Source organism: Cupressus sempervirens, chromosome 3, assembly GCF_028749045.1.
Source record: "Cupressus sempervirens isolate cs-2001-9-10 chromosome 3, ASM2874904v1, whole genome shotgun sequence".
Taxonomy (NCBI): domain Eukaryota; kingdom Viridiplantae; phylum Streptophyta; class Pinopsida; order Cupressales; family Cupressaceae; genus Cupressus; species Cupressus sempervirens.
The window spans coordinates 151,031,542-151,056,964 of NC_143120.1; the positions used below are offsets into that span (position 1 = coordinate 151,031,542).

The window sequence follows — 25,423 nt, forward strand, 5'->3', positions numbered from 1 at the left end:
TAGTCTTTAATCATGCAATTTGGATTATTTTCTTTGTTCTGCAAATTCCTGTCGAGATTCTTTGTTGATTGCCATTTTGGAAGTGAAAGATCTCCTCTATTTGGTCTTTTCGGTTTCGGTGGGATTCAACCCTCACCCTATTCTGTCACTTGTATTACTTCGCTCAAATTTGGCAAATTGAAACATCATCTTTCGGCATATATACTTCTTGAAGCATTATCTACATTTGAATCATTATTCTTTGGTGTCTGGATTTCATCAGAATCTATGTACTGTGAATGAATAGGAGTGTTCTCACCGTAGGGCTTAGATATCCAACCGCACCACTTTCTTATCCGCAACTGTTTTGGTTGTATGACCTTCATCCTCAAGCCACACATCTATACATAATTTTTGTCCTCCATCAATACCAACATACGACCTATCGTACAGTCCTGCACTCTCCTTACACCCTCCTCTTTCACCCCACCATACTCCTACAATCACCGTATGACTAAGTTGTCTACACCAAAGTTCCAAAAATCGCCATGAAATCGCCGAAATCGCGATAAGATTCATGGCTCCCGATTTTTTTGGAATCGGAAATCGCTGGTGGCGATTTTTTCCTGTGAATCGCCTGAATCGCTAAAATCGGCGATTCATGGCAAAAATCGCCAAAATCGCCATCGTGAATCTCCAGAAATCGGTCGCGGCAGCAAGGATAGAAAGTTCAAATTTTTTTTAAAAACGCATGTTTTATTTGCTTTCTAAGTTGACTTTCCTCTTTGTTATAACCCTAAAGAGCCTTCTATTTGCTTAGTATGAGTAGAAGAGAGGAAGAGTGAGAGAGAAGAAGAGAAGAGAATCCATAGGTTTCCAACTGGCAAGAAGGAAGAGCACCAAAGAGATCAGAAGTCCATCTGGGGAGGCCATAAATTGCATTTGGAGCATTAAGGAGTCAATATCAACACTCCTCAACTCATTTGCAAGAGGTAAGTGTTGGTTTTCTTTTTCCATGTTAGTGTAGTATGCATTTTTTGTTAAATTCTTTTAGTGTTCATTTGCAAATCTTGAATGTTTTTTATTTTTACTAAATTGCAAACTAGGGTTTGTTGTTTTGTAGTTTTTGTTTATTAGTTGCAAACTTTGATTTTTTACATGAATTTTTTTATTGCAGCAGCCCTTTGCTTTCATTTTCCAATTTCCACAATGGGTAAAAAAGATGAATGCTGGAAATATAATGAAGAGTTTCCTGGGAGAACCAAATATCAAACAAAATGTATATTTTGCAAAGAAAAAATAAATTCGGGAGGTATCTATAGATTGAAATACCACATTGCTGGCATACCTGGCCATGATGTCACAGTTTGCACTCATCAAACTGCTGAGGCAAAACGTACTTGTTTAATGGCATTAGAAAAAATTGAACAAGACAAGTTGACTAAGAAAATGCAACTTGAAGGGTTAAGAGGTATTGGCTCTCGTGCTCCCACATCCGCAACCGCATCTACATCTGCAAGTGCATTTGCATCAGCTTCCGCATCCGTAGGTTGTGTTGGAGAGGGTTCTTCTAGGCCTCCTTTTCATCCTAGTGCTAGTGCTCATGTGAGTGTTAGTGGTAGTCGGTCTCATATTGAGACAGAGTCCAACACCAACCTATTGCGGCCTAGAGTGCGGAAAAACAGAATGGATAGTTACTTTGTGCCCCGCACTACTCCTGGCTCCCAACCCATGCTTGAGGGCATGGGTTTGAACGAGGAGATTCATGATGCTGCCAGAAAAGAGATTTGCAAATTCTGGTACTTTTGCAACATTCCATTTATTGCAGCCAGGTAATTGATTCTTTTTTCTTTGTTATCTTCAAAGTTAAAGTTAAAAGTAAAAGTAAAACTTTAATTATATCTACTTGGTTTATGATTTTAGTTTTTGACATCTAAATTTCTAATCAATATCATTATCTATTTGTGACAGGACTCCTTATTGGCAGAACATGATAGATGCAGTTACCATTTGTGGTCCGGGGTTTAAAGCCCCAACTGAGGCTGAGTTGAGTGGATACCTCCTAGAGGAAATGGTTGAGGATATGAGGCATGAGCTTGAGGACAACCGAAAGGAGTGGATTGAAAAGGGTTGCACCATCATGACTGATGGTTGGACAGATAGGAGGGGAAGAACACTCCTCAATTTTCTTGTATCTTGTGGAGGTGATTGATCATTCTACTTTCCTACATACATAATTTTGAATCGTGATTGACTATTTCAAATTTTGATTTGTTGATTGCTAATAGTAATTATAATTCATTGTTTTCTTACTTGTAAGATATACCATGTTCCTCAAATCCATTGATGCTTCTGCTCATGTAAAAAACGCCACATACTTATGTGAGGTTATTGAGGAAGTTATAGCAAAGGTGGGGGAACAACATGTGGTGCAAGTGGTGACGGATAATACAGCAAGTTATGTTGCTGCAGGTAAACTTTTAACTTTTTAAGTTTTGAAAATAAATTTATTTGAATTTTGAACTTTTTCTAATTCTAACTTAGAATTTCTAAGTTTCCTAAGTTCTAACATGTTTGAAATTTGAATTTCTAATTATCTTAAAATTGTTGTAGGCAAACTTTTGATGGAGAGGCACCCCACCATATTTTGGTCCCCTTGTGCAGCACACTGCCTTGACCTCATGTTGGAGGAAATTGGCAAACTTGAGTGGGTCAAGTCATGTGTGGAAAGGGCAAAAAACATATGCAAGTTTATTTATTATCATTCATTTGTCCTTAGCACAATGAGGAAGTACACAGGAGACAAAGAGTTAGCTCGTCCAGGGATCACGAGGTTTGCCTCAAATTTCATCACCTTGCAGTCCTTGTTGACATCAAGGGTTGATTTGAGGAGCATGTTTCTTGGGCGGGAGTGGATTTCATCTTCCTATGCTACGACCACTGCAGGGATAGATGTGGTGGATTGCATATTTGATGATGATGGTTTTTGGAAACCTGCTAAAGAAATCCTTAAGGTAATTTTATTGCAATTTAACATTTAATATTTTACAGTTTACTATGCTAATTGTTTAATGATTTAGTTTTACCTTAAGTTATATTATTGAATTATTCTATGTTTAAGTTTTGACTCAAATTTTTGTTTTACTTTATATGTAGGCCACTGAGCCCCTTGTATCTCTCCTACGAACTGCTGATGGGGAGAAGCCCTCTATGGGCTACATATATGAGGGCATGGATAGGGCCAAGGAGGCCATTAGAGCTCAGTATGCAGGAGTGCAGGAGAAGTATGCCCTTATTTGGGACATCATTGATAGGAGATGGCAGAATCAGCTCCACAGACCCATCCATGCAGCAGCTTACTTTTTGAATTCGGCATTTCGTTTCCGTCCTGACTTCAAGGTGAATGAGGAGGTTCTCACCGGATTATATACAGTGATCCAGAGGTTGAGTACTGATGAGGATAGCAGTGCTGCAATTATTGAGCTTGATAAGTTCAATAATAAAGAAGGGCCACTTTTCTCTAGCAGGGTAGCCAGAGATGCTCGAGAAACAATACAACCAGGTAAAAATTAAATAATATATTCAATGTTCATGAATCTAGATTCTAAACTTAAAGTTGATTATGTAATTTTAGAGTTAACTTGTAATTTGTAATTTGTAAATGAGACTAATTATTTTTATTTTCCCTTATTTCAGATAGATGGTGGCAAATGTTTGGGGCCACAACCCCAAAACTTCAAAAAATTGCCATTCGTATTCTGAGTCAACCAAGTAGCGCTTCTGGATGTGAGCGCAGTTGGTCCATGTTTGAGCACATCCACTCGAAGAGGAGAAACAGGTTGACAGTGCAGAGGTTGAATGATCTTGTCTTCGTTCATTACAACCTCCGTCTTAGGATCAGACAGATTTTGGGCACTGACTCCTCTCCGATCATTCTGGAGGAGATTGATCTAGAATCAGAGTGGCTCACAGAGGTTGTAGATCCAGTCTTCACTGAAAAAGACTGTGCGTGGATTGACCAGGTGGATATAGAGGCTGAGGCAGCTAGAGCACGTTCTTCAGGCATTGGTAGACGCACACGTGCACGCACAGACACAGGCCCTAGCGAAGTTCGTGAGCCCATCTTACATGCGGGAGATATGGCTCGACAGTCCTCTAGGACCTACATTAGACGCCTTGCTACTAGGCTGACTGGATACTCAGAGGCTGAGGCTGAGGCTGTAGCCGAGCTTGAGGATGATGTTGAGGATGATGATGACTCTGAGCCTGAGGCTTGAGCTAGAGCCTTGTTTTTATATTTTGTTTACAGATATTGATACTGAATCAATGATAGACATATGTTTCAAACTTTCATGGATCTTCATCTTAGATTCTTACATACATTTATGATTTGATGTCTTATGGATCATCTTACATACATTCTATGATTTAAATCATTATGATCATTTGATTTCTATTTACTTCAGCTAGCCTACAATTTACATTTTAGATAACATAGTTACGTATGTGATGGATTTTATGTTCCATGTTTATGTATGTTAAGTTTTAACTTCTATTTGATGATGTTATAGTGTGCTTAAGTTATATTCAATAAAGGGTGCATGAAATAAGTTTTAAATTGTTAAAATCTTTAAATTTAAAGGGCTTTTTCAAATTTGCCGATTCATCGTCGATTCATCGCCGATTCACGATTCGATTCGGCCTTGCCGATTCCGATCTGATTCCGATTCACGTTTCTTTGGTCTACACGTATGGCTTATGGGTGTCCCCCGTACGGCCACCTTATTGCCACTGTATGACCACTTATTTGCCACCATATGACCACTTATCTGCCATTGTACGGCTTCCATCTTCATCTGTACTGCCCCCCAACCAACACAACCGTACGACCCACAATTCTAGTGTATTTGTACTCTCACACACAGTAGTCAAGAACCCTACACTTTTTTTTTTACACGCCCATAGAGTACAAAATCATTACACTAAACATGCAAAACCACTAATGTTGTTTTCCCTGTACTTTATTTTCCAAATTATGGTATGCAAACTCTACTTGTGCTAACATTGTATCCCAGTTTATGTTGGGATTGTTACACAAAAATATAACGATTGCATGCAAACATAACTAATAGCACAAAAGGAATAAAGCACACAGAAATCGAATAGAAGAATCTTGGTTCCCCCAATCTTGGGCTATGTCCACCAAATAGAAAGTTAAGTATTATTATTCAATAATTCAACCTTATTACAATCTGCAATCCCTTGCAACTCAATAACATTGCAAGAAGCTACTAAATCATCATATGAAATTCCCTAACCCTAAGTCATTTTATACAAGACTTATGTCGGTTACAAATTTAGGGTTAGAATATGTTGTCCAATAGAAAAATAACTCTCAACGCCTTTTACAATAGTAACTCCCACAAAGGGCATTGCCTCTTGACCACAGCGTGGGCATTGCCCCCAAAGCCCTGTAGAAAAACCAGGGAGGGAACCGCACCAATGGAAGGGGGAATAATTAACCTTTGAGTTTGATTATGCTTCACATTACAACAATTTGTAGTTTATCAACCTAATAAGCATTTCAACTAGTTTCCTAAACTCCTATTTACTATTTTTGTTTCTCCACCAATTTGTGTGCAATAAGTTGAACTAAACTTCAATGCACTCCAAAATAACCAACTAATTTGGTATCTATCCAAAAGACTAAATTTCCAAGCTAAGTTCTCAGTATGGATACAAGCACAAGGATGCATGCAAGAACACAGTAAATAGGGTACAAGAATTGGGTACGTGTGTACAAACCATTTTTCCACCCTTGCTTACATGGTTTCAGGTGAGTGTGTGTGTGTGGGCATGCACGCATGTATAAAAAAATTAATGAAAAGAACTATAAAACTAAATACATTTGATAGTATGATTCTTTATCATTGCCCAATGCCAAAATGCTAGGGATAAGTTTATATATTAAATGCCATTTTCTACAAAGTATTTAATATTTATCTTTATCATTTTTTTTTAATAATGATACTTGTAGTTATCCAAGTCCTCATTCTGGTCGCTACTCTAAGAACCCCTCATTGTGATCAAATTTCTTATATCTATCTTTGTAATGTGTGAGATGATGCTTTTAGGGGCATTCAAGGTCTTTTGGAAAAAAATGGTCAAATAAATTTGTTTTGAGTTGGTTCTTGGTGCTCAACACCTTTGGGTATACCTAAATACATACCTATGTATACATAGATGCTTGGATACACACCCAAGGTGTGCCCAAGTGTACCTTCTAGCGAACCCATGCTGGATGCATTAAGAGCATAACTAGAAACATAGCTTCGAGGTAATCCTGTAATCTATTAATCTCTTTAAGAAATATCAATAATATATACCACATCAAGGGTTTACTTACATACTATGAAATGTTCCATTTCTAAAAATCTATAAACAATATATTCCAGCTTTTTATAAAACTTATATTAAACTCATAGTTTTGTTGTCCCAAGTTTCTTTGGAATCACCAATGACTAAGAAAATTCAACATTTTGACTTCCAACTTAAACCAACAAATTCTATGATCTTGAACATAACTTTTGACATCCTCATACATCTATGGCCAATTACAATTCTCATCTACTATGCTTCATTTTGATCAATTTTTCTCTGATCGAAATTTTCCAAATAAACAAATTATTTCGTTTAAAATTAATATCATTTTGAAAAAAAACAATCCTTTACATCTTTTCCATACATAAGCAAAATCAATATCATTCTCATATAGATTTTGTTAGAAAGTAAAATCCACCAAGAAAATAGAGAGGGGGGTCTGAAACATGTAATCAACAAGTGCAATAACCACAAGATGATAACCATACACAATAACCCCTGATTTGTTAATTAGGGGAACCCTTGATCAGAGGGAAAACCCCAATGGTGATGAAACACACAAAATGATGTACTAATATATAAATTCCTTGTAAGAGGATGCACTCGTTAGAATCCAATGAAATACATTTAGTACATATCAGTCCCTATTAGGAGATTCCAACCATGATAGGAGTTGTGCCAACCCTATTAGGAGTTGTAAAAGGCAAAAGGACCCATTATCTAAATAGCTTCAGGGGCAAGACTGCCAAACTCACAATCCAATTGGCCTCTATTGCACCAAATACTTCTCAAATCTCAATACCAGATCAAAAAACTCGCATTAGAATAATCCCCTAGATCACTTAGTCACATATAGTTTGCATTACAATTCGCTTTCTATTTCAAAAACATCTCATACATACTTTTCAATCACAATAAAAATAACCTTCCTTTATACCAAGTCGTCAGATTAATTCATTGAGACAGCCTTGAGGATTTCCCTATTTACAATTACAATAGGACTTCATTAAAATAAAATAATACATGTTACATAACATCTTTTCATAATTACATAACACTGTCTGCTCAAAGTCTTTAGAAATCTTTCACACATGCAATCTCAAACTTTGAGCGCTCACTGACATCATCATCATGATGTCTTCTATCTCTGTACAATTGCGGATAAAGATATAATCCAATTACCAAGAACCACTTCTCAGGATTGTCTGTATACTATCTTCTGTAAGTTTCAAATAACTGTTATCAGCCTCCAACTTTTTGCATGCGCTCTTAACCATAGCATTAGGACACTCTGTAGAATATGTCCTCAACTACGCTTGACCTCATCTTCAATCCTCGAATCGTTTGGTCTCAATCTCTGTCTGCTTCTCTATTAGTCTTTAGTGTGTTGACATCAATGACAAACATTGCTATGAATGCAACATATGATCACACAAACAATCTTCCAAATGCTTCCAACAATGATAGGATACTCCCTCGTAGGAATATCATCGGCATTCCTGCTAACAATCTTCCCCTTTGGCATTGACGACAACATAGATGAAAAACATTTAAGTTCCAAGAATACCAAACTGCTCCACTATTGTAGTCATCTTCTTTCCAAATCCTCTTCATCAATCAAATCTAAATCTCTCATGAAGAAATCTTCATCAGCGTTGTTGTTCCCTCATTAATATACTTCCCCATATCCGAAAGATGTTTCTCATGCACTCTCTCCCTCATTCTGAGAGGATACTTCTATCCCCCATTCTCAGGAGATGGTTTTCATGCATTCTCTCCCCCATTGACATCAATGACGAAGGCATCACTATGTCAATCTGTACTCAATTTATTTAATCAGCTCAAGTGTCCAAAGACACTGTTGAAATACCAACTACCAAGAGTCCTTCATGACTCAACTCAAACACAGATACTCCCCCATGGAGGAGGCATCAAGCATTTAGTCTAGATAAACAATAGTGCTTTGTACCACCAAACTGATGCAATCTCTGCACCATCTACTCTGAAATAGGCAGGGGCATAACCCTAAGCATACCTCTCAAATACTCAAATGTATCCTTCGGTAAAGGCTTTGTGAATATATTTGCTATCTGCTCCTTTCTACTAACATACTCCAATCTAACCTCTTTCTCTGCAACCTTCTTTCTGAAAACATGATAATAGATGTGTACTTCGTCTTATAATGTAACATAGGACTCTAAGACATATTCCCTGTACTTGTGTTCACAATGTATGATAACAAGTTCACTAAACTCAACTCCAATATCCTTCAACACCTACTTCATCCACATAATTTGATCACAATTATTTGTTGCTGCTACATACTTTGCTTCTACTGTACTTTGTAAAATGCAATCTTGTTTCTTGCTTAGCCAAGAAACCAATCTTCCTTCTAAGAAAAAAGCTCCACTACTTGTACTCTTTCTGTCCTCCATTCCTACAACAATCTCTGATATCCTACCAAAATAGCTTCTTACAAATTCACCTTCCATCATTTTAGCTTCTTGAAACAAACATATCCAATTTTGTAATCTAACCTTCTTAGCATGCTTATCACCTTCATATATAGATTCCAAAGCTTTTCAAATTTCATTTGATAATTTAAAAGATTTTACCTAATTGTATTCATTTTCAGAAAGGGCTAACAAAAGTGCTTCCCTGGCAAGCATATTACACATGAATAACTCTCTCTTTCTTTCAATATAATCTTCAAGCTTTTCTTCATCAATAACTTCTTTCTTTCTCTTAGTAATCAATCAATATCTTGGACCCATGCATAGCAAACGTGTCTTCATCTTCTCTTTCCAACTATCATAGTTGGTTGCATAACACTTTGAACTATTCTTTCTGAAATGACTCATCATAGATCTCCTTAAGTTGTTAAGCTTTTCCTTCAAGGACCTGATGCTTTGATATCAATTGTTAGTAAAGTCCACCACGATAACTAAGAGGGAGGAGGCACCAGTTATGCAATCAAAACAACTTTTTTTATCCTTATTAAATTGAAACACGTAATCAACAAGTGCAATAACCACAAGAAGATAACCATACACAATAACACCAGATTTGTTAATTAGGGAAACCCTTGATCAGAGGGAAAACCCTGGTGGGGATGTTACCCACAAAATGATGTACTAATATATAAATTCCTTGTAAGAAGATGGACTTTGTTAGGAGCCAATGAAATACATTTAGTACATATCATTCCTTGTTAGGAGATTTTGAATCCCTGTCAGGAGATTCCAACCCTGTTAGGAGTTGTGGAAGGCAGAAGGACCCACTATCCAAACAGCTTCAGGGGCAAGACCACCAAACTCACTATCCAACTAGCCTCTATATTATTCGTTTCAAAACAATAGAAAATGATAAGTTGTTCACTAGCACTCTCTACCAAATATAATCACTGTATTCATTCATTGTGACTCTATTGCACCAAATACTTCTCAGATCTCAATACTAGATCAGCAAACTCGCATCAGAATAATCCCCTAGATCGCTTACTCACATATAGTTCACATTAAAATTCGCTTTCTATTTAAAAAGCATCTCATATATACTTTTCAATCACAACTAAAATAACCTTCCTTTATACCAAGTCATCAAATTACTTAGAGTCGGCCTTGAGGTTTTCCCAATTTACAATTACAATAGGACCTCATTAAGATAAAAAATTACACATTACATCTTTTCATAATTACATAACATTATTTGTAATATCCTCCCCTGATTTGAGCTTTGACTTGCAGAAATTTAACTTAAGGAATATTGTCAAACACTTTGTATGCAAACTCATAAAGCTGATTTCCTCAATAAATTGCTTTCCAATGAGTAGATTTACAAACAACTATGAAGTGACATTAAAATGCATAATACACATCATAACATTTTCACAAACACTTGGTACACATTCAATAGTATATGAAAATTCTGGAAACTCTTTCAATCTACTAATAAAGGGTGATTTTTAAATGTAGATGTGCACTTACAGCTGCCTTAAAGGCTGCAACAACTATTCAGACTTGTATTCAACAATTATTATGCAAAATATCAAAATTTGACAGAAGAAACCTGGAATTAGTGGCCGTAGTATTTTGTAGATGTAGTCGGTCAGCCCTCCAAACTTCTAATCAGCCGGAAAAACAAGTAAACTTGATACCAACACTGTTCACGCCGTACTGTAGCAAAATACTGTTCATGCTGACTGTAGAAAAAACTAATTTCAGATCTGCACTTCAAACCCTTGTAAATTTCTTTATGCAAACGCCCCAAATGAAACCCAGCGTGTTTCCTGAAGTGAAAACACCCTTGATCCTCCTGATTGTGTCTTCCAATAGCGAAGAGAATGCTAGCAAAGAGGGATTCCGTCCTCCAAGCCCGATAATCAAATATCCAGCAACATAACATTAATCTTCATCCAAGCATACCTAAAAAAAAGCTCTTCCATTTCTTTTATAGTGTTCTCACAAGAGCTCAATCCTTCGTTTTCTCAATGTGGGATAAAACATTACTCCCTTTATGTACCTTATGTCTCCAATGTGTTATAAAAATAAAGGGAACTCTTTTAATTTAAATATTTCCCACAAACTATAGTCTATGCATTAATAAAGTTAAATATTTAAATTTAACTTTATAAAATGGCTTTATCAATGCATAACAAATCTTATCAATGATAAATAAATCTTCTTGTCGATTTTAAACAATTACCATTGACATACCACTGTGACTGAATGTCCGGCCATGTCCAAGATGACTTACTATAAATAGTAAGTATGCCATAAGTTGCCTCAGAACCCCTCAGAAAGACCTGCAACTGAAACTGTCTAGGCCAAATGGCCTCTAAGCCCCTTTAATGTCCTAGTTAGCCTACGGGACTATGGGGAAATAGGCTAACAACAACATCATGCTATGAATGCTAGAAAGGGGACATTACAGTCCGCCCTTCCCAAAATTGCTTGTCCTCAAGCAATTTCAGCTCTGGATGCTGCAATATCTGCTCATTTTCCCAAGTAGCATCCTCAACAGGTAGGTTCCTCCACTTCACTAGATACTCCCTGATAGTCCTCCTGCAAAGCACCCTCTCCCTAGATACTAGTGAAGGCACCACATTGTGACCCAATGCCTTCTTAAGGCATGACACATGGAACACATTATGCACTTTACTGTCTGCAGGCAACTCCAACTCATAAGCTACTTCGCCCACTCTCCTGATTACTTTGAACGGTCCATAGTAGCGTGGTTTCAATTTCTCTGCTCCACTCTTCTTGAGAGAGGACTGTCTATACGGCTGTAACATGAGGTACACCATATCTCCCACCTCAAAAGACCTCTCAACCCTGTGTTGATCAGCATATTGCTTCTGCTGATTTTGTGCCTTTTGCAAATTTTCCTTCAAGGATCGCATAATGTCCTGACACTCCTGCAAAGTATCCTTGGCCTTAGGCACCCTGCTGTCCCCAAATAACAAATCCAAAAAATTAGGAGCATCATACCTGTACAGTGCCATAAAAGGGGACATTTGAATAGACATATGGAAAGAGGTATTATAGCAGTACTCCCCTAGATGTAGCCACTTCACCCAAGCCTTCTGCTCTCCTGCAATGTAGTTTCAAAGTTACCCCTCAACCCATTTGTTCACTATCTCTGTCTGCCCATCAGTTTGGGGGTGGTAGCTGGTACTCGGAGTGAGCTCTGTTCCACATAACCTGAACAACTCCTGCCAAAAGTGGCTCATAAATCTGTTGTCTCTGTCACTGACTATGCTCCGTGGTATCCCATGTAGTCTGAATACCTCTCGAAAAAATAGTTATGTTGTTTGTGCTGTTGAATATGTAGACGAAATTGCAAAGAAATGTGCAAATTTCGTCAATCTGTCTACCACAACAAAGATACAATCCCGACCCTGTGCCTTGGGGAGGCCTGTGATAAAATCCATGGAAATGCTATCCCACTTCTTCTCTGGTATGGGTAGGGGCTGTAGTAAACCACCCGGAAAAGAATGTTCCTGTTTGTTCTGCTGACACACAAGGCATTCCCTAACAAACTGAAGCACCTCTTATTTGAGTCCTTTCCAAGTGAAGCGCTCTCTCACCTGCCGATATGTCTTAAAGAATCCGGGATGTCCTACCATTGGTGAATCATGAAATGCCCTCAAAATCTTCTGCTTCATAGCAGACCTGGGTACTAAATAAATCCTTTCCTTGTAGATGATCAGATCATTTACGACAGCGTATCGACTATCTTGAATAGCTCCCTCAATAATGCTAGATGCCCAACTATCCTTAGCATATTCTGCCAAGATCATCTCTCTCCAATCATCCATGACTATCCCAACAGCAATCAAATGAGGCCTTCTAGATAAAGCATCTACAACAATATTTTTCTTCCCTTTGACATAGGCTATGTCAAAATCATAGACCTATAATTTACTCACCCATTTCTGTTGCCTGTCATTAAGGTCCTTCTGTCCAAGGAAATGTTTCAAGCTATTATGATCTGTTTTTACTGTGAATCGGCTACCCACTAAGTACTGCCTGAACTTAGCTAGCGCATGCATGATTGCTAGCATCTCTTTGTCGTAGATGCTGTAGGTTCTCTCCACAACTCGTAATTTTCTACTCTCATATGCGATGGGATGTTTGTCTTGCATGAGAACAGCTCCTATGCCCTCTCCCGAGGCATCACACTGCAGCTCAAAGGGCCTAGTGAAATCTGGAATGGCTAAAACAGGACATGTACTCATCAGCTCCTTAAACCTGTCAAAACAATCCTGAGCCCTCTCTGACCACTTGAAACTATCTTTCCGTGTCAAATCTGTAAGTGGTGCTGCTATCTGTGAAAATCCCTTCACAAATCTGTGGTAGAACCCACAAAGCCCAAGAAATCCCTTGAGTTGTGAAGTGTTCCTCGGTGGTGGCCAATCCAGAATGGCCCTAATCTTGTCTGAGTCAACCCGAACACTTCCTGCATTAATAATATGCCCTAGATAGAGCAACTCTGTCATCCCAAACTCACATTTACTCATCTTGGCATATAATGACTCCCTCTCTAGAATACTGAGCACTGTATCAATATGCTTCAAATGTTCCTCCCAAGTACGGCTGTATATCAGTATATCATCAAAAAATATCAACACAAACTTCCTCAACTGATCTCTGAACACTCTATTCATACAGGACTGGAAAGTGGCAGGGGCATTTGTTAACCCAAAGGGCATGACTAAAAACTCAAAATGTCCATAGTGGCATCTAAAAGTTGTCTTCTCCACATCCACCTCTCTAACCCATATCTAATGGTAGCCGGATCTCAAATCAATCTTGGAGAAGTAGCATGCACCATGCAATTCATCAATAAGCTCATCGATGCGCGGGATAGGGTATCGGTTCTTGATTGTCTTCTTGTTTAGCTCCCTATAATCAATGCACATCCTCATTGTACCATCCTTCTTCACCAATACTACTGAAGAAGCGAACAAACTTTTGCTTGGCCGTATGTGCCCCATGTCAATCAACTCCTTAATTGCCTTTTCTATTTCATCCTTATATCTCTTCGGATGGCGGTAAGGTGTGATGATAACTGGCTTAGCCCCTTCCTCTAATTCAATAACATGCTCGATTCCCCTATCCGGGGGTCTCCCTGGAGGTATCTCACCAAACACCTTAGTATGTTTGGTTATTATTTTTTGTACATCAAGTGGATACTCTAGTTTATGCTGCTCTGTCATCTCAGGCATTACTCTAAACTCTGTTGCCCACTGCACCTGATCATGTCTAAAGAAACTCTGCATCCGCTTGAGTGACACCACTCGAAGTCTCCCATCTGACAAACCTCTAAGCACTATCTTCTTACCATTTGCCTCAAACCTCATTTCCATTTTCTTAAGGTTAAATGTGAACTCTACCAGAGACTTCATCCAGTTCATCCCAAGCACCATATCCTGATCACCAATGTTGACCACGAAGAAATCCCCTGTCATGTCATAATCTCCCAAACGAAGCTGCAAGTTGGAGATTTTCTTGGTACATTCAATTTTGAAGCCATCGGCAACCATCACCTTAAATCCCCTATGCTCCTCTGTATGTAGCCCTCTGCGTGTCACAAACTTCTCATCAATGAAGTTATGTGTCGCCCCTGTATCAATGAGTGCCACAACTCTCTGTCCATCCAAGGTTCCCCTAACTCTGAAAGTGACGGCCTCCTGTATACTTGACAACTGAGCTATCGTGCTATCACCGCGTGCTTCCTCCTGTGAAGAACTATCATCATCTCCATCTGATTCAGATGACTGCTCTGAATCTCCATCTACTGACTCTTCGGCTGAAAAGTACTCCATCTGCTTAGCTTTTACTTTCAATGGACACTTATGTGACAAATCCCAAGGCTCCCTGCAATGAAAACAAAGCTTCTTCTTCCTGAGATCATTAAGTGTCTCATTGTCCAACGTCTTACTTTCCTCCTTAGCTGGTTGAACCTCTTTATGAAAAGCTTTCTTGTCCTTATCTTTCCTTGAAAGGAAACTCTTTGCCTAGAATTTATTTTTTTAAGATGAAGAGGAATCCATGTCACGAGCTTTCTTAATGGCTTCCTGCAAAGTGGGAGGGTTGAGAGCTTTAATCCACCCTCTCAACGGATCAGCTAACCCATCCATAAATAGAACTAGTATCCTCCGTTCAGATACATCTGTTACTAACACTGCAAGTTTCTGAAACTCTGAAATGTATGTTTCCAATGAGCCCCACTGTTTAAGCTGAGCTAACTCCTTAAAATGGAATTTTGGATCCTTCCTATCAAAACGTTCAATCAGCCTCTTTGTAAACTCCACATATGAGGTAATGTGTGCATGTCCCATAGTGACCATACCATGATGCCACCACTCGTATGCTAACCCATCCAGATGAATTGCTGCGTACTTAATAGCTTCTTCCTCGGGCATAGGGTTCAATTGAAAGTATGTGTCAAGCTTTTGAACCCAAGCTCTTGTTGTAGACTTTCCTGAGCCATCATAATATGGTAACTCAAGTCTCCCTACTTTCTTCCGTAGCTCATAGCTCTGGTTCCTGTCATGTCTATGTGGCATATGTTTCATCCGCACATCCATATACTCCCTAAAGGTAATTGCAGCAGTAAAATCTGGCCCTCCGGCTTCCCAATCTCTCCTCAACTGGTCCTGTATATCAGTAATCTGGGGCTCTGGTACGAGCTGCTCTGGAGCTCTAGGAGGAAATGTAGGAATCATGGGCCTTGAACTCACTGTCCTAGCTCGTTGGGGTGCATGACCGAAATTGTTCCCAACTTGTTCATCTCCATTATGTGTCTCATCCTGATCATTTCCATTCTGATTGTTACCATTCTGATTATTTCCTCCACCCATGTTAGCATTCAACCCCATTTGACGAGCCATCATCTGCATCATAAGATCCAATCTCTGATTCTGTTCCTGTGCCCTTTGTTCTGCTACTCGCTGACCCTGTACCAAGGTCTCTAATAACTGTAAGAATCTTTCCTCTCCAGGCTCTGGACCGGCATTCCCGCCTCCACCTAATCTTGTATTCATGTCATCTCGGTCACCCATATTGTTGTCTTGATCAAGGAATACCTCCGCTGTGTCTGTATGACTGGATTCTATACCCCCCTGTACAGATGAACTAGACTGTTTGCTTTGCAGGTCTGAACTCCTACTTTGTCTTGCTGTGGTATTGCAGAAATTATAAGGCCCCTGTCGCATGCTCAAACATAAATGCTCTGATTTTAGTGTTTTGACATTTCATCAAACACTTTCCCCTCTATCCGCCAGTTCCAAATTTCCTATAAGACCTCCACAGGATGGCAGGACTTATAGCTCTGATACCACTGTAATATCCTCCCATGATTTGAACTTTGACTTGCAGAAATTTAACTTAAGGAATATTGTCAAACACTTTGTATGCAAACTCATAAAGCTGATTTCCTCAATAAATTGCTTTCCAATGAGTAGATTTACAAACAACTATGAAGTGACATTAAAATGCATAATACACATCATAACATTTTCACAAACACTTGGTACACATTCAATAGTATATGAAAAATTTGGAAACTCTTTCAATCTGCTAATAAAGGGTGATTTTTAAATGTAGATGTGCACTTACAGCTGCCTTAAAGGCTGCAACAACTATTCAGACTTGTATTCAACAATTATTATGCAAAATATCAAAATTTGACAGAAGAAACCTGGAATTAGTGGCCGTAGTATTTTGTAGATGTAGTCGGTAAGCCCTCCAAACTTCTAATCAGCTGGAAAAACAAGTAAACTTGATACCAACACTGTTCACGCCGTACTGTAGCAAAATACTGTTCATGCCGACTGTAGCAAAAACTAATTTCAGATCTGCACTTCAAACCCTTGTAAATTTCTTTATGCAAACGCCCCAAATGAAACCCAGTGTGTTTCCTGAAGTGAAAACACCCTTGATCCTCCTGACTGTGTCTTCCAACAGCAAAGCGAATGCTAGCAAAGAGGGATTCCGTCCTCCAAGCCCGATAATCAAATATCCAACAACATAACATTAATCTTCATCCAAGCATACCTAAAAAAAAAGCTCTTCCATTTCTTTTATAGTGTTCTCACAAGAGCTCAATCCTTCGTTTTCTCAATGTGGGATAAAACATAACTCCCTTTATGTACCTTATGTCTCCAATGTGTTATAAAAATAAAGGGAACTCTTTTAATTTAAATATTTCCCACAAACTATAGTCTATGCATTAATAAAGTTAAATATTTAAATTTAACTTTATAAAATGGCTTTATCAATGCATAACAAATCTTATCAATGATAAATAAATCTTCTTGTCGATTTTAAACAATTACCATCGACATACCACTGTGACTGAATGTCCGGCCATGTCCAAGATGACTTACTATAAATAGTAAGTATGCCCAAAGTTGCCTCAAAACCCCTCAGAAAGACCTGCAACTGAAACTGTCTAGGCCAAATGGCCTCTAAGCCCCTTTAATGTCCTAGTTAGCCTACGGGACTGTGGGGAAATAGGCTAACGACAACATCATGCTATGAATGCTAGAAAGGGGACATTACATTATTTGTTCACAATCTTTACAAATCCTTCACACATGCAACCTTAGACTTTCCGCACTCGCTGGCATCATCATCGTGATGCCTTCTATCTCTATACAACTGCGCATAGCTAGATTCTATCCTTGATAGGAGATATAATCTGATTACTAGGAACCACTTCTCAGGAACTCTGTCTATATCCTGTCTTTTGTATGTATCGAATAACTATTACCAGTCTACAACTTTTTGCATCTACTCTTAACCATATAGCATCAGGACACTCTATAGAACATGTCCTTAACTATGCTTGACCTCATCTTCAATACTCAAATCGTAGGGTCTCAATCTCTATCTGCTGCTCTATTGGTCTTCAGTATGTTGACATCAATGACAAACACTGCCATGAATGCAACATATACGATCACACAATCTCCCAAATACTTCCTGCAATGCTAGGATACTCCACCATAGGAATATTATCAGCATTCATGCTAACATATTCCTCATTCCCTTGGATTGACCACTACAATTTTCATTTCCATTAAAGTTCTATTTAATTTACCATTCTTTGTTTCAACACAAAAGAATAACATGTGATAAACTTACATCACCTTATGTCTCTTTGATTTAATAAACTTGATTGTTTAAAATCTACAATACTTGATAAATTGTACAACAAAACAAGTTCTTTTGGCAACACACAATGTATCCACTTCATCAATGTTTTAACTTTGGTACAAAATTCTTTATTATAGACTAGATTCTTTTTGTTTTCATTATTCAACTATCTAGATAACTTCACAACGTCCAAGGAATATTGCAACAAGATAATGAAATCAATAGAAAAATATGCAATCTAAGATATCAATTATACTTAGACAATCACTGTTGCTCATTACAATCAAGACGTGGCTCAAGAAACCTTACAACTTGGCCTTCCACAATTATCTGACTTAGAGAATCATAGAGTGATGATCTCACTATGACTGATATACAAATGGTAGAACGTTTGAAAATCACATGTCTATATACTTAAGGTACAAATATGTGTGTCAGATATGTTGGTGATGGTATTTCTATCCTACTTGTGTTAGGACACAACTCTCCCACAAGTATGATAATACTGTTATTTGCAATTGGGATATTGTTGAGCTGTTGTGTACATGTTCCTCTTGAAGTTGAGATTGTTGGTATTAAGGTGGAAACTCTAGTCTTAATATTGTGTATCCTGCAAGTAATCTAATGTCACTATAAATTCCAACTGACCATTGTTGATATGTACATGTCTTGCACAATGAGCTTGCAGAGCTTGGTAGTTAGGAAATAGTAAGTCCTTTCATTTTCAATAGACAAACATTTGTATCAATTAGTATACTTGATCTAAGTTCTTTTACTTTCCACTTCTTGTAATTTAAATCTCCCTTTATCATTTAAGTTGTCTTGATCACCTAGCTCACCGAAGCGCTAGCAAAATTGAGGTGGTGCGAGGGTTAGTTCATCCAAAGAATGGTAGTTCATCCCTACTGAAATCCTAAAATAGGCAAGCAATTTTGGGAAGTGGACATATAGTATCTAACTTCCCTAAATTGATTTCCTGCAAGCACTTTCATGTTGATTTTATAGTAGTGCTCATTAACCACAAGCAAACCATCAAATTTGTTGCCTTCCCAACCATAGATGATAAACTCTTATCATCACCTTAGAGCACAACATCTACTCAATAAAACAAATGTATATTCTTTTCTAGGTATCCAAGAAAGGAAGATAAGTCTTCCTTTATACCAAACAAATAAGATTTGCAAAGAGACACCACCCTTCCAAAGTTTGAGCCATCATTAAGTAAATATTAATATAATAATGTTGGGCCCCTTAATATAATATAATTACTAAATTATTATAATTATAAGATAATGATATCATCACAAAGAAATATAGCTATATTATTAATGATATAATTATATTATCTCATTATATAATAACATCTTGCAATAATATAATAACTATATTATCAATATGATTATTATATTACTATGAATCAATAATCTTTTATGCTAAGGTTGAAGGCCAATTAGCATATCATTTGCTTTAGTTCAGCCCAAGAAGGAATCCAACCTATCTACAAAAAAATCAACACTCCCTCTTGGCTAGAAAGGATTTCTTGTGAACAATAAAGTCAAAAGATGTGATGTCATGGCTACTCCCACAAGATGTGATGTCATGGCTACTACAATAGGGTGAAATGGGGGCCAATACCTCAAATTTCTCTCACAGAGAAGAATGCTACAAGGGTTGATAACTCAACTTCTCCCATAGAGAAAAAATCCTACAAGGATTAAAACCTCAAAGCTCTCTCATAAAGAAGAATGCTACAAGGGTTGAAAACTTGAAAGTTCAAACTTCTCTCACAAAGAAGAATGTTACAAGTGTTGGAACCTCGAACTTTTCTCATAGACAAAAATGCTACAAGGGTTGAAACCTCAAATTTATCCATCTTAGAGAAAAATGCTACAAGGGATTGCACCTCGAAGTTCTTCCTCTCGGAGAAGAGCTCATTAACAAGGGATTGCACCTTGAACTTTTCCCTCATAGAGAAGAACTCATTAACAAGGGATTGCACCTCGAACTTCTCCCTTACAAGGCCTTCCAGCATACATACATGGGACTCTATCCAGTGAATCATCATCCTCTGACAACTACAATTTTCTAATCACTAGAGAAACCATCTCAACATGGTCTACTCCCTCTAAACCAATATCACTAAGATCCTCGGAAATCAAATGAAGCGGATCCTCTAGTTGCTCCCTCTGAAGCTCAAGTTCTTGCATCAATAAGTTGACTTCCTCATCCAAGCTTATCTCTAATGGCTTGTCAAAATCTCTCTAAATGTTAATTCCTTCTCTTTGAAGAAATTGATTCCAATCTGTATAGACTCTTCTCATAAAGCATCTCAATTTAGTCCTTAAGGACAATATGGATAGGCCCCTCCTCTCTAATTTGAAGGCAATCAACTCATTGTCATGTAAAGTTGCCAGAAGTTTCACTTCTAGATGTAAAACAAGAATCCAGAACCAATCATGCTTTCTATAAAAGTTTGAAGAACTATACATTTAGACATATCCTACTGTTGGATACTTTTATCCATAGATGTGAGTATCACCGATTAATCAGCGATACGAGATAAAATCGCGATTTTATGGGGCCGGTGATTTAGTCGCCCCAAAAATCGCGATTTTTTTTGCAATTTTTTTCCAAAAAATCGCAAGATTAATCGCCTAAAAATCACGATTTTTTGCAAAAAAATCGCCCATGCCCGGCAGTCACATAAAGTGACGAAAAAACACATTTTTTTCATTCTATTTTTACATTGCTTAGGGCATTTTGGAGAGGAGAGGATAGAGGAGGAGTTCTTGGCAAGAAACAGGCGGAATCGAGTGCATTTGGAGGCCTTTTGATTCGATTTCTTCGTTACTAGGTAAGTGTCATGTCCCCTTTTCAAATAATTAAAAAATAATAATCTTTGCTAAGACAGGCAGGCCCAAGAAAGTGAAGTTTCGGAAAAAGGGAGTTAATCTTTGGAAACCGTTGGACTAATAAATGATAATTATTATTAAAATATGTTTCATTAACCTCTCTTAGACGTGAGTTACAGTTATGCCCTTTTTAAAGAGGTTTGGAGGTATTTTGGGGGGATTCCAGACTTGATTTTCGCTCATTTTTTGTTATTCTTCAGAGGCTGCCAAACCTGTGGAGAAGGAGACCCAAGAACGGGAGTTTGCAGGTTTCCAGGGAGACCCAACAACGGGAGTTTGCAGGTTTCCAGGAAGGCTAAGGACGGGAGTTTGAAGCCATTCCATGTGCATGCTCATACAGAGTTTGCCTTTGTGCTGAACAGTGTAGATTTGTGGGTTTTTGGGTGTGTTTTTTGCATGAGTTTGGTGTTTTCAGTTGAGCACTTCATATCAGTTTTGGTTGCTGCTGTATTTCAGAATTTAAGCTGTTAAAATAGAGCTGAATATATGTATTGGGACGTGATTAAACTTCTGAGATAGTTTATTAGTGTTTTTGTGGTGTTTCCGGGCATTTTGTGTTAATTTCGGGAGCCCGATGAGCATAGTTTTTGTCCTACATTTGTGAGCTGTTGTGTAAAGGCTATATAGATCTGGAAACGTCATTTTGTAGGCTGTTATGCTGCTGAACTTTCTGTAAAAATTTTCACTTTCAGATTTATTAATAACAGGTGAAGCTGTGAAGCTTTTTGGCACTATTTTCGGCATACCCGATTTGGGGTTTCTTGAGAAATTTGGTGGATCTTTGTGATAGCAGTTGTTTGATTTTGAAAATCTGATTAGAGGTGTGAAATACCATATCATATCAAATCAAATACCATATCCTCTTCGTTACTAGGTAAGTGATTTGAATCTTTGTTTTTTATTTTTGCAAGAGATTGTATTTTTTTTTCTTGCATGTAAATGGATAAAAATACATTCCTAATTAGTTAGGAATGCATTTGATGAATGTAAGCAAGATTAAATGCATTCATTTGCATTTTTTTCCATTCTAGATCGAATTTATGCTAGAAATTTGCACTTTTTTGAAAAAATTGAAACCCTAGCAGCTAGTTTGATTGAATGTTATTTGGATTTCAATTTATTGGTGTTGTTGTTGGAATGTTGCTTGAATTCTTTGTTTAACTATTAGCTTTGATCTTGTTATAATTTATTTATAGTTTTTTTTTTTAAATTTGTATGTGTAGGCAGCCCGCAACAGTTTTAAATGGCAGACAAATGGCCATTGACTCCATGCCCCTCATGCTACATTGGCACCACGCCAAAGAATGCAAGAGATCAAGCATGGAAATATGCCTATGAAGCACCCAATGAACCAACCAAAGTGATTTACATTCAATGTGAAAAAGTAATATCCGGGGGCATTTACCGGTTCAAATATCACATCGCACGGATCTTAAAACATGATACGAATCCTTGTGAGAGTACAACAGAAGAAATAAAAAGGTTTGCAAATGCCTTGCTCGCAGTTGGAGAGCAAAAACAATTGCAAAGAGAGCTGAATAAATTGCATGTCAAGGCAGCCATAGCAGAGACCCAGGGCAGTTTCGTTAATGTTCAAGAGGAGGAGGCAGCCATTGAGAGCATGGTCGGCTCTTAACGTGGGCCGCGTGTCCGCAAACAGGGTGGTTTCTCTTTCACAAGTTCCACTCCCACTCCCACTCCTACACCTCCTAGCACTTCCGCACCATCAGGATCAGCAGGTGCTTTTGGGATAGGGAGCTATTTTGTGCCGAGGCACACACCTGGTGCACAACCTTCATTAGAGGCCACTAGATGGAATAAGGAGGTCCATGACCAGTTGGACAATGCACTAGCAGATTTCTGGGTTTTCAACAACCTTCCTATTAGTGTTGTTGACAGTCTTTATTGGGAGGCTTTGGCCAAAAGGTTGACAGTTGCAGGAAAGGGGTACAAGTCCCCTTCTCGTTTTGTGTTGGGTGGCAGGTAAGCGAATAATTTTATTACACTCGATTTCCTTTTAATTTTTAACTTTTTACTTAGTTCTAAATTTTAATTAATTTATCTAGAAATTAGAATGTTGATTACTAAAGTCTAAATCAATTTTAAATTACTAAGAATCTAAAACATAACTAAATTTTGTTTTTGTAAGCTTATTGGAAATGTTGTTGAGAGGGCCAAAGCATTTGTTGAGGAACAGAAACACGAATGGATAAAATTTGGTTGCACCATTCTTTCTAACGGGTGGACAGATGGGAAGAGCACGACCATAATTAATTTTTTGGCCTGCTGTAATGATAATGTGGTGTTCCTAAAATCAATTGATGCCTCCAACAAGGTAAAAAATGCTCAGACATTGGCATTGATGTTGGAGAACATGGTCTTAGAGATTGGCATTGAAAATGTGGTGCAAATCATCACAGACAATGCTGCTGCATATGCATCATCAGGTAAACCGTAATTTTATGTTGCATGTGCATTGTGAATTTCACAACAAGAATTTTTAATAGTTTGATATTTTTGAAAAGTTGGAAACTAATTAGTATTTGCTTTTACAATTGGCAGGAAAACTCCTACAGCAGAGGCACCCCACTCTCTCTTGGACCCCGTGTGCAACACATATCCTTGACCTTCTTTTGGAGGACATGGGCAAACTTGAGTGGGTCACTCCAATTGTGGAGGATGCAAGGCAGGTGACAAAATACATATACAATCACCCATGGGTCCTTAGCCTGATGAGAGAGCACACTGATGGCAAAGAAATTGTCAGACCTGCCGTAACAAGGTTTGCAACAATTTTTTTGACATTGCAAAGCATTCTCGATAATTTGGCTTCTTTGAAGCAAATGTTTGTTTCCAAAAAATGGCTTGCTTCCACATTTTCAAAGAAGAGTGAAGGAGAGAATATTGTGCGGATTGTGTTTGATAAATATTTTGAAGATAAGGCTGATGAAATAGTAAAGGTAACTACAAAACTTTAAGTTTTAGTTTACACTTTACAACTTTATAACATACTAAGTTTGTAACTCAAGTAAATAATAATTTTGTAACTTGTCAACTAATTTCAAATTTATATTGCAGGTGTCTGAGCCTTTAGTCAGAGTTCTGCGTTTGGTTGATGGAGACCAAATGCCAATGGGTGAACTATATGAGGCCATGGACAAGCCCAAAGAATCTGTCAAAAATTACAAGGGGGAAAGCATCAAATATGAAGCCATTTGGCAGATCATTGATAGAAGATGGGATAATCAACTCCACCAACCCATCATGCAACAGGATATTTCCTCAACCCACGTTTTAGGTACACCGTAAGCTCATTCTTACTCAAATTTAAGTTAACGAAGACTTGAGTTCATTTTGCTTTCGTAGGGTGTTGGGTGTGTACTAAAATTGCAAGACTTATTTGTTTTTGGTTTTTGGTTTTAGGGCTGATGGTACATATGCAGATCCTGATGGAGAGGTCATCAGAGGCCTAAGTGAGTGCGTCGAAAAGATGGTAACCAGCGAGGAAACAAGAGATAAAATCATCACTGAGAAAGGAGATCTTCACTTCAGCAGGGGGCAAGGTGTTCACTTCTCTCTGCAAGAAAGCAAGGCTTACACAAACTCCAGGTAATACATTTGCAAACTTCTGAATCTCAAATACTAAATTAACATTTATGTTTCACTTTTTGTTGTCTATTAGTATTTTCTAACTTGTACAATTTTTGTGATGCAGTGGCTTGGTGGACCACTTGGGGTGCAAGCACTCCAAATCTTGCAAAATTTGCTCTCAGAATCTTATCACAGCGTTGTAGCGCATCACATTGTGAGTGCAACTGGAGTTTGTTTAAGGCCATCCACACAAAAAAGAGAAATAGGCTGTCCCAAAAGAGGATGAATGACATGGTCTATGTGTAATATAATCTTAAATTGCGCATGAAAAAGGTACAACAAGATCCTCTTGGGCCAATCGATTTGGATGAGATAGATCCTTATTATGATTGGACGGCACAGGAGTAGGCTCCCTTATTTACACAGGAGGACATCTCCAATTTGGAGAGAGAGGTTGCGGAGGAGGAAGGGGGTGGAACTGGATATGACATCGATTTGGATGACATCGAGGAGGGTGATGATGAGGATGATGACATTGAGCTTACTGCAGAGGACCTTGACATCTTGCGCGCAGCGAATGTGGCGCTACCGACATCTAGTTCTATAGCTACACCATCTCCTGCATTGGCACAGACACAGACACGGGCACAAACCCTGTGGGGTTCTAGTTCTAGAGCTTTACCCTCTCTCGCACTCACTAGTAAATTAATTGGGAAGAGGAAGATGTAGTCCTGTATTTGACATTTGTACTTATTTGTAGTCATGTTGATGTGCTTATTTGAACTCTTTACATTTGACACTTTATTTATGAGAATACTTCTCATGTGTAGTGAACTTGTTAGTTGTTAGTAATTTACAACTTGTCACTACTTACTTGTTAGTAATTTACTGATT

General features: G+C 38.0%; 2 protein-coding genes across 3 annotated transcripts in view; one reads left to right on the top strand and one right to left on the bottom strand.

The window, feature by feature from the left end:
* Positions 1-25,423, bottom strand: part of LOC149565205 (uncharacterized) — a 321,656-nt gene that overhangs the window by 56,065 nt on the left and 240,168 nt on the right. The gene's annotated exons all lie outside the window — the stretch shown is intronic.
* On the top strand, positions 1,666-2,191 carry LOC149565206 (uncharacterized). The gene is made up of 2 exons (XM_089823339.1): positions 1,666-1,811; positions 1,951-2,191. The coding sequence occupies exons 1-2, from the start codon at positions 1,666-1,668 to the stop codon at positions 2,189-2,191; spliced, it is 387 nt and encodes a 128-aa protein (XP_089679465.1).

Coding starts and splice junctions, on each gene's coding strand:
- LOC149565206 (XM_089823339.1), top strand. CDS start 1,666: ATGGATAGTTACTTTGTGCCCCGCACTACTCCTGGCTCCCAACCCATG. Junction 1,812..1,950: donor ATTCCATTTATTGCAGCCAG/GTAATTGATTCT, acceptor TATTTGTGACAG/GACTCCTTATTGGCAGAACA.